At 39.9% G+C, this 10,519-nt stretch overlaps 1 protein-coding gene across 9 annotated transcripts in view; it reads left to right on the top strand.

Moving 5' to 3' along the window:
- The first annotated feature begins 345 nt into the window (after positions 1 to 345).
- ABI1 (abl interactor 1) overlaps positions 346 to 10,519 on the top strand; it is a 129,875-nt gene continuing 119,701 nt past the window's right edge. For 3 of the 9 annotated variants that reach the window (XM_030321136.1, XM_030321137.1, XM_030321139.1), the window contains exon 1: positions 362 to 611. In XM_030321136.1, coding sequence (XP_030176996.1) covers positions 495 to 611 — 117 coding nt within the window. In that variant the 5' untranslated portion in view covers positions 362 to 494. Of the gene's footprint in view, positions 612 to 10,519 lie in introns of all 9 variants that reach the window. The other 6 variants (XM_030321144.2, XM_030321143.1, XM_030321140.2 and 3 more) reach the window with 5 other exon arrangements.

Raw genomic sequence — 10,519 nt, 5'->3', positions numbered from 1 at the left:
TCAACAAAATTCTGCCAATTTTCGCAGCTTTCTTGAGGAAAGGATTTTGTTTTCTAGAATCACCCTGTGGCGCCCTCTGCCGGAGTTGTCAGGAAACTTTGCACTTAAGTCCCTTCCCTGGGTTTTCATTTACGTTCCTCCCCGTTCTTTTTTCGGAGGCTCCCCTATACGCATGCGCTTTTGATGAAGCGCTTAGGCTGTGACAGACTACAATTCCCAGAAGACCATGCCAAAGAAAAAAAAAATCTCGTGGTCGCGGGGAGGAGGAGGGTAAGACAGGAAGGCTCGCGAGAGAACGTGTTTGAGGCGGCTGCGCGAAGTGGGTGGAGCGGGGTGGAGAGAGTGAGGAGGAAGAGGAGGAGGTGCCGTCCCACAATACCAGGCGGGAGGGCGGTAGGCGGTTTGTATCCGGGCTGTGAGGTGCTCGGCGCCTCCGCGGACCTTGCTGCCTCTGTCTCTTTAACGCGAGAGGAAGCGATGCAGAGGGGTGGAAAATGGCAGAGCTGCAGATGTTACTAGAGGAGGAGATCCCGTCTGGCAAGAGGGCGCTGATAGAGAGTTACCAGAATCTGACCCGGGTGGCGGACTACTGTGAAAACAACTACATACAGGTGAGGAGCGCGGGCGGGCGGACGGGCGCTGGCCGGCCGGGCCGAGGATCCGCCGCCTGTCGCCCGAGTGACCAGCCCACTGGGCGGGGTGGGGAACTGCCCTAACCTCAGCGGCTGCCTCAGCCTCAGCCTCAGCCTCAGCCTCAGCCTCAGCCTCAACCCCAACCCCAGCCCCAGCCCCAGCCCCAGCCCCAGCCCCAGCCCCCAGCCGGGGAGAGCCAGTGGCCAGGCTGTGGGAGTCGGGCTGAGATACAGGAAGTGGCTGTGGTGGTTGAAACCGATAGAAGGGGAGAGAGAAAATGGGCGAGGGAGCCCGGAGCTCGCCGTCGCCGCAGCCCGGCGTCCCCCTGCTGTCCGCCTCTTTTCGGGCTGGGCCCCCCGGGTCGCGCTGCCTCCCCCCCCCCCCCCCCCACGGCAGCCTTCTATTCGCCGGGCTTCTGTCCGGGAGAGCCAGCTGCCTCTCCGTCCGAAGAGGGGTCTAGGACGGAGAGAGAGGAAAGGGCAGGGACGAGGCGCGGGGAGGAGCAGCAGAAGGGGGAGGAAAAGCGGGGTGTGTGTCGGGGGAGGGCGGGGTGGGGGCGATTATGTCAGTTTAACCCAGAGGGTGTGTCTTTTATTTATTTATTTTTTAAAAAATTTGTCATGAGTCACATTACACAGACCTCCCCGAGGAGAGGAGGAAACGGGTGGGAAGTGAGGGAAGGCGTATAAGAGAAGTTAATCTCAAAATTCCTTTAATTGAAGGTTTGTGAATTTGCCTGGCTGTCCGTTTTCATGTCGGGTTTTTCCCCCTGTCTTCATTTTCACTTCCATCCCACTATAAGGTATTCTAGAGGTTGTTATGATTGTCGTTATTATAAAACATAAATTATTCTTGACTACTTGGAAAAATGTCTTACTCTCTCTTCCCCAAAAGTTCTTGAACTGTTGGCTTTATAAGTAACTTAAAATAGAATGGTGTAACCGCCGGTTGCGTTTTCTGAGGTTTCTCTTTTTCCGACCAAAGTAAATGCACAGAATATGAATCCAAGTGGATTACCGAATATATTTAGTCTTAGAATCGTAATGCCAAGTGTTATTGTAAATTTATTAGGAGATTCTTGGGGTCTTATTTATGACAGATTTTCGCTTGTTTTTATTTTAATGATTGAAAGTGATTTATGTTGTAGTTTGGTTTGTAGATCTTTAAATGGGTAAACCAACAGTTTGCTATAGAAGCAGATAACCAGCAGAGTCCTTTGTATCAATATAATGGCATCAAAAATTCGCTTGCTAGTTTAAGGCATAACCCAAACGTACTTTGAACGATTAGGGTTATTGTAATTCAGAACCAAAGTATTTATAGAAATACCCCCCATGTGATTATCATTTTCAAGAACCAACAGTTTCTGTGTTGGCAAATGCTTTTCTTTATTTTTAGAAGGAGATACTGTTTTCAGGATATTTTGAATAATTCTCAATTTCGGTATTAGTAACATTGTATCTTCAGCAGCACCAGTAGGAATTTATCTCATAAACTTTTTCAAGCTTTTACTTTAGGAGTTATAAGTAAACTTGTTGAATGCCCACCATGTCTAGTGTATTACTTGCTTTTGTAAACTTTGTAGTTAGTCTTTTAAAAAAACTCTAAAATCTAAAGAAATGCAGATACAGTTTTGAAATAGAAAAGTTATAGTTTATCGATATTAAAATATACAACTTTTATTCAACTTAACCCGAAAAGCCTAAAAATTGAGGTGAATCTCAGTTTGCTGAAGGTTCTAAAGATTTTGAAAGTCAAACGCAAAGCACAGGAAGTTAATTTGCCCCGAATCCAGAGAAGTCATTTCTTTGTAGAAGTCGGTAAATAAGTACTTCATAAAGGGGTGGCTACTTTTGTTTTGCGTGTTGGGAAATCTGACAAATATATGGTGTGGTAACTGCTATGTGTTGGCAAATACAAACGTGTTTTAACTTGTCTGTTGACTACTGTTTTTTCAGGTAGTTGTGTGCTGTAGGCTTTTATTTTTTAATTTATTTATTTTTCCTCTGTGACCCCTTTCCTCTTCCCCTTCTGTCACCATCACGTAACTCTGAAGCACTTTTTAAACTTCGTTGGTAGTATTGCTAGTTAGATAAGTCGTATTATTTCTTCTGCAGTCTTTTTTAAACTTGCTAGTTCCATGGTGCCAAGAGCCACTGCTAGTGGCCCCAAGTTGTTTTTGGTGGTCCTAAACTTGATACCAGTGAGGTACCAGTGGGGGGGGGGGGGGGGGGGGGGGGATGAAATTCACAGGTAGTCTTAGCAGCCTTGAAACTTTGGGCAGCATGTTGCAGGCCACTAGCTAGCTGCCTTCCTGAGATGCTCAGACAGGGTCAGGCTCGGACAGGCTGAGAAGATGGTGAAGACTGTGGAAGTTGATGTAGTAGCTGTCTTTGTGACATGCTGTGCTGCTAACTTTGGTGCTGTGAATAGGGTACAAATAGTGCTAGACATCCATTTAGGTGTCTTTGGAGATCTTTCCCTTTCTGTGACCCTGATTGGGTTATAACCAGCATCTTATGTAAACATACCACCTCCCAGAGAAAGTATACACGCTCACTTGTGTCTTGAGAATTTTTTTATACCCAAGGTGAGTTAATTTATTGCCTAAGTGTTTTTTATCCTGAGAGTTCAATTTTCATTTTGTTGTCCTGCAGTTCGGAAGTACAGTTCAGTTCAGGTGAGTGGTTTAGCTGACGAGTTCTTTTGGCTGTAGTGCAGTTGAGCCTAGAGTACTTTATTAGCTCTTTGGGTCCTGTTGACTTTAATTATTAAATTGTTTTATTAATAGCATAACTTCTCAAGAGAGTCCATTATTGTAAAAAGGATGGGCCTTTTGAAATTGCTGTTGGGAAATGATACTCAAAATAGAAAGTGGTTTTTATATAGATATGAAGAAAACTCTGCGTTTTTCTGTCTTTGAATTTTTCTGGTGGGTTGTGTCAAGGACAGTCGCTCGTCAACTTGAACACACTTAATTCATCTGGCCATTTCCCTTTGCTCTATGTTAGGGTCTGTATTGCCTTTGTCATGGGCACTATTACGGGGAATAGGAAGGTAATAAACTAAATGAAAAGGAGTAGAAGCTGCTTAAGGTTTCTCGGCATGCAGATTGCTAGATTGGGTAAGGCCGTAAAAGTCTTCCATACAACTTAATTTGTTAATTTAATTTTTCTGCCTGGAATTCCCCCAACAAGAGCTACATTTGGATTAACAAGTATATTCTAAAGTCTGTGAGTATGAAGGGGATATGATTAGTGAGCTACTTAGTTTTTACCTTGTTTTCCTTTCCACATGAGGTTAACTTATGCTCATTGCTCATGCACATTTGATCTTGGAAGGCAGGTAATTTTTGAGCAGGAATACTTTGGAGTAGGTAAAAGCTAACATTTCTGATACTGCACACTGTATGCTAGTTTAAAAATAATGTCAGTTGCAATAATTCTATGATTCTTTCTTTCTCAAACAGATGATCAATCTGCAGTTCAGAATCAAATACCTAGCCTAAAGTTCTGTTCTTGTGTTACATAGTGTCTGGAATCAAACCCAGATTTTCTGATTCTGTATCCTACGTTCCTTTTAATGAATACTGACTGAATGGGGTGCTTACCTCAGCAGAGAGGATAAAAAGCCGGTGTGAAGAGGGTAATATAATTGTTTCTATTTATTGAGTACTTATTGTGTCACAGCCTTTACTGGTTGATTTATATTGTCTTTTTAAAAAAATTTTTAAATTTATTTTAAAAGTTTATTTATTTTGAGAGAGTGAGTACGTGAGCGGGGCACGGCAGAGAGAGAGAGAGAGAGAGAGAGAGAGAGAGAGAATGAATATCTCCAGCAGGTTCCTCACTGTCAGCATGGAGCCTGATGCGGAGCTCAAACTCACGAACCGTGAGATCATGACCTGAGTGGAAACCATGAGTCGGACGCTTAACCTACTGAACCACCCTGGTACCCTGATTTGTATTATCTTTAATCCTTATAAAAGCTCTCCATGATAGGCAGTATTCTCTTATAGACGAGGAAATTAGGAGTCAGGAAAGTTAAGTGAGTTTTGTTTGATCACACAGTTAGTAATTGGCTGTCAGTGTTTCTGCCTAACACTGAGAGACTTCATAGGCTAGGTTCTTTCCATATCACACTGTCTCTAGACTTGAGTGAGTCTAGAACTCAGTGACTAATTCAGAAATGTCATGGGATAAATAGACTCTTGTTGGGCAAACTAGGAACCTAACAACTATTTTCCATTGTTCCTTTTGAGCTCCACGTTGCAAATATAAGAACAAGTGTGGTAATAATTTGGAGGCTTGATTTCATCACCAAAGGATGGTAGCTTTGACACTTGAAGTGTTGAATTATAGGAATCATAGGCTCGCTTTTCATTGAGCTTAGTGGATCCTTTTCCTTTCTATGCATCCTTGCCTGTTATTTAAATTCTGGTTCAGCTTTGCAATTGTGATAAGAAAATTTGTAGAATAATTAGTAGAAATTAACAAACAAGTCTTGAAAGATTGTGGTTTTTAATGATTTACACACAAACTAGTTTCAGGAGATTGAGATTAGGATTGATTGGAAATGGTAGAATTCTTAGAATTTCACTTTGCATTTTGAGTACAGCAGTGGCTAGCAACATTAGAGATACAGGTTGGAAATCTGTATGAATTAAACAGGGTTTTAGTAATAGCGTACAGTGTGGTGACTGTAGTTGATAATACAGTATTTTGCATTTGAAAGTTGCTGAGAGAATAGCTCTTAAAAATTCTCACCACAAGAAAAAAAATTACAGCTTGTGGTGATGGATGTTGCCTAGATTTATTGTGGTGATCATTTCGCAGCATATACAAATATTGAATGCTGTACATGTGAAACTGATGTTAGGACATTTATATTTAAAGTAAAACAGAACAGGGCTTTTCATAATTTTATGCAAGATCCTCAGTTAATTGTTAGATTGAGCTATATCATGCCACAACATGTTTATTTATTAAAAAAATTTTTTTACAACATGTTTATTAATGCTGCTATGAAACAGACAGGATCTGACCTTCTGTATTAGGTCTTAGGAAAGTCCAGTCATAAAGATAGAATATTATATCAGTTTTTAATTAATACTCTCAAGAATATGGACTATTTTTTATGGCTGTGCGATATTTAAAAGTTTGTATTAGTGGCGTCTGGGTGGCTTAGTCAGTTGAGTTTCTGACTCGATCTCAGCTCAGGTATTGTTCTTAGAGTCATGAGTTCAACCCCTGTGATGGGCTCTGTGCTGGGTGTGGAGCCTACTTTAAAAAAAAAAAAAGGTTTGTATTAAAACAAGTGTCCTCTCTCCTTTTTCCTTTTGTAACTTTAATGCTAATAAGAACTTTACCTGTGGTGCTTTGATCTAGACCTGTTCTGTTTAGAATCCTGAGTTTTACCATGGTTATGTCTTTTGGACATGGTTTTTTAGAAAATTGTTAAAATAATCCCTTAGGATGAGGGTACTTTTCTAATTCCTCCTGTGTGCTTCTGCTTCCTCTGGTTGGTTCTGATAGCCAAAGAATGCTATTACTCCTTGTAGTAGAAGAAAGGTATTTGGGCATATGGGGGTCTGATCAGGGGTTGTTGTTGTTTAGATAAACCCTATTTATCTTGAGTGAAATTTGTCCTAGGAATTTTGTCCTATGACATTTGTGAGTTAACAGACAGGAAATATATTAGCCAGAAAGGAAGAGCACTAAAATTGGGAGAAGAGGTTGAATCAAACATTAGGAGTTTATGTAGATGTAATTCCATAAAAATTTCATGTTGGTATGAAAAGTAAGGTTAAAATAGTATTTAAATGCTAATTTAAGGGCATTAAAAAAGTTTGAGGGGTGCAGGGCTGGCTCATTTGGAAGAGCATGTGACTCATGATGTTAGTCTTCATCTCGGAGTTGTGGGTTTGAGCCCTACATTGAGTGTAGAGACTACAAAAAAAAAATAAATTTAAAAAGTTTGAATTTGGGGGGAGCTGTATATTTTTTCTAATGTCTTTGTGTTGATCGTGATCTCCATTGAAATTATGGTTTGATTTTAGAAGAAATAGTAGTCAAACCCCAGAACCAGAAACTTTTTAGTCCTTAATGTTTAGTAAGACACTATACTACAAAATAAGGGATTTTGAAAAAATGACAGCATTGAGAAGATATTTGGAAAATAGCAATTATTGGGTTTTATTTCTGTGTATTTATAGTTTATTTATCGGGGTGCTTGGGTGGCTCGGTCAGCTCAGGTTGTGATCCCAGGGTCATGGGTTTGAGCCCTGAGTAGGGCTCTGCACTGAGCATGGAGTCTGCTTAAGATTCTCTCTCTTTCTCTCTCTCCTTCTCTTTCTGCCCGTCTCTCCTCCCTTGTGTGCATGCTCTCTCGCTCTCTCAAAAGAAATATTTTTTTTAATTAAAGTAATTAAAAGCCGTTAAAATTTGTTTGTTTATAGTCTCTACACCCAACATGGGGCTCAAACTCATGACCATGAGATCAAGAGTAGCATGCTCTGTGGACTGAGCCAGGCAAGAGCCCCTGGATTTTATTTTATATTTTATTTATTTTAATTTTATTTTTTAAATTTACATCCAAATTAGTTAGCATATAGTGCAACAATGATTTCAGGAGTAGATTCCTTAATGCCCCTTACCCGTTTAGACCATCCCCCCTCCCCCCCTGGATTTTATTTTTAAAGGAAATAACTGATCTGATCATGTTAACAGTAAACATTAATTCCTTAGAAAGGAGACTTGAAGTTTTCTAGGGTCATTGCTCTGTGTCAACTGAAATAGATACGTTAACCTTGGATCTACTAATTTTCTCTATATACAAAATGAAATTTTCTTGGAAATGGTTTGTAGTGAACTGATGTTTGTGAAGAAAATCTGAAAGCAAAACAAAACATCCTAAGGAAGATAATGTGTATTTGTTATCAGATAGATTGTAATTTTTTGATATGTATCTATGTTTTAGCAACTTGAGCAAATGTTGGCAGAATTGTGATTTATGTTGGTTAAAGAATATTGGTAGGGCTATTTCAAATATAGCTTAAAGTGTAAATAAACTAATTTTAAGTCTTATTTTACAAATAACACAGTAATTAAAAATTCATTATGGAAAATTTCAAACATACTAAAAAAATGGAGAGAATAGTATTATAAATCCTCCTATGTTCATCACCCACCCTTAACAATTACTAACTCATGGCCAGTCTCCTTTCATCTGTGTTCCTCTTAAATTTCCCTACCATTATTTTAAAGCCTATCTTTTGCATATCATTTCATCCATAAATATTTTAGTATATGTACCCCTAGAAGATACAGGCTTATTATTAAATCCATTGCATAACTTTTATATGTGGAGAAAAAAGATAATCTCAGTTATTAAAATTTATTGGTGACAGAAAGGAGTAGAGGGTTTTAAGATAGCTAATGTGTGTGTGTGTGTGTGTGTGTGTGTGTGTGTGTATAATTAAAAAATTTTTTTTAATGTTTCTTTATTTTTGAAGGAGAGAGAGAGACACACATGAGCTGGGGAGGAGCAGAGAGAGAAGGAGACACAGAATTTGAAGTAGGCTCCAGGCTTTAAGCTGTCAGCACAGAGCCTGATGCGGGGCTCGAACCCATAAACTGTGAGATCATGACCTTAGCTGAAGCCGGACGCTCAACCGACTGAGCCACCCAGGCACCCCAACATAGATATTTTTATAGTTAATGTATTTTTAATTTATAGCTAATTTTGTTAGTGATTCCTGCCATAAGTTAATTAGATACAGCTATATTATTTGCTTCATGATGGATTTTTTTCTTTTTTGAGAATTTAATTGGCTTTATTAAGCAATTCATAAATCAAGGATCATCCCACATAACAAGTAGAGGGGAGCTCCCAAGCAAGAATCTTTTTATTGAGGTATAATCCATATAATAGAAAACTAACCATTTTATTTATGTATTTAAAAAAAATTAAAAAAAAAATTTTTTTTTTTTTTAACATTTATTTATTTTTGAGACAGAGACAGAGCATGAACAGGGGAGGGTCAGAGAGAGGGAGACACAGAATCTGAAACAGGCTCCAGGCTCTGAGCCGTCAGCACAGAGCCCGACGCGGGGCTCGAACTCACAGTCCTCACGGACCGCGAGATCATGACCTGAGCTGAAGTCGGCCGCTTAACCGACTGCGCCACCCAGGCGCCCCTAAAAAAATTTTTTTTAATGTTTATTTTCGAGAGAGAAAGAGAGAGTATGTGGGGGAGGGCAGAGAGAGAGAGGGAGACATTGAATCCAAAGCAGGCTCCAGGCTCTGAGCTGTCAACACAGAGCCAGATGGGGGCTCAAACTCACAAACTGAGATCATGAGCTGAAGTCAGATGCCTAACCGACTGAGCCACCCAGGGGCCCCAAAAAGCAATCATTTTAAAGTATACAGTTCAGTAGTGTTTAGTACATTCACAGTGTTGTGCATTCATTACCTTGATCTAGTTCCAAAATGTTTTCATCACCCCTCAAAGTAACCCTGTACTCATTAAACAGTTTGTCTCTATCCCTACCCACCTAATACCTGACATCCACCAATTTGCTTTCTGTCTCTTTGAATTTACCTAGTCTATATAGTTCATATAAGTGGAATTATGCAATATATGGCCTTTTGTTTCTGGCTTCATTCACTTATATTAAACATAGTGTATATTTAAAATATTAAAAAAAACTTTTAAAACATTTTATTAATTTTTAAAGAGAGAGAGAGAGAGACACAGAGTACAAGTGGGGGAGGGGCAGAGAGCGAGGGAGACACAGAATCCGAAGGAGGCTCCAGGCTCTGAGCTGTCAGCACAGAGCCTCATGCTGGGCTCAAACCTGTGAACCACAAGATCATGATCTGAGCTGAATTCAGATGGTTAACCAACTGAGCCACCCGCGCCCCCCTATTCTTAAAATACTCATTTATTTTGAGAGAGCCTGCGTGTGCTCACGGGAGCAGGAGTAGGGGAGGAGCAGAGAGAGAAGGAAAGGGAGAATCCCAGGCCGACTCCACATTCAGCAAGGAGCCCAACGTGGGGCTCGATCCCCCAAGCATAGTATTTTTGAGGTTCATTCATTTTACAGCATGTATTAGTACTTAATCCCATCCCTTTTTATGGCCAGGTAATATTCTGTATATACCACATTTTGTTTATCCATTCATCTATTGATGGACATTTGAGTTGTTCTTAACTTTTGGCTATTGTGAATGATATTGCTATGAATATTCATGTATGGTACTTGTTTGCGTGCCTCTTTTCAATTTTTGCATACACACACACACACACACACATACTTAGGAGTGGTTCATAATGTTTTTGTTGTGAAATATATAACTATATAAATTTGCACTGTAGTACCATTATATTGTGGTATAATGAGGCAATTCCAGGCATCAACATATACTGAGAATTTCAGTGTAAGTTGATAGAAATTAAGGCTGAGAGCCCAATTTTTCACTTCTATATCATCTTAATTTCCCCCTGATTACTAAAGTTATATTAAATATGGTAATTGTGCAATTTTAAACTTTTTAGAAACATATATGGCTTAGACAGTTACAAGTTGGTGGAGCATATGACTCTTGATCTCAAGGTTGTGAGTTTGAACCCCATGTTGGGTATAGAGATTACTTTAAAATCTTAAAATCACTTCTGTGCACAGCCTTTAATTGTTTTTAATTTGCTTTATTTTTTAGAGAGAGAGTGTGTGCGTGGGGGGAGGTTGGGGCAGAGGGAGAGTGAGAGAGAGAATAGTAAACAGGCTCCACGACCAGTGCAGAGTCCAACATGGGGCTTGATTCCATGACCCTGAGATTATGACCAAAACCGAAATCAAGAGTCAGACATCCAACCAACTGAGCC

Source organism: Lynx canadensis, chromosome B4 (assembly GCF_007474595.2).
Source record: "Lynx canadensis isolate LIC74 chromosome B4, mLynCan4.pri.v2, whole genome shotgun sequence".
Taxonomy (NCBI): domain Eukaryota; kingdom Metazoa; phylum Chordata; class Mammalia; order Carnivora; family Felidae; genus Lynx; species Lynx canadensis.
Note: the sequence above shows the minus strand (reverse complement) of the source record. Positions and strands in the feature narration are given on the sequence as shown.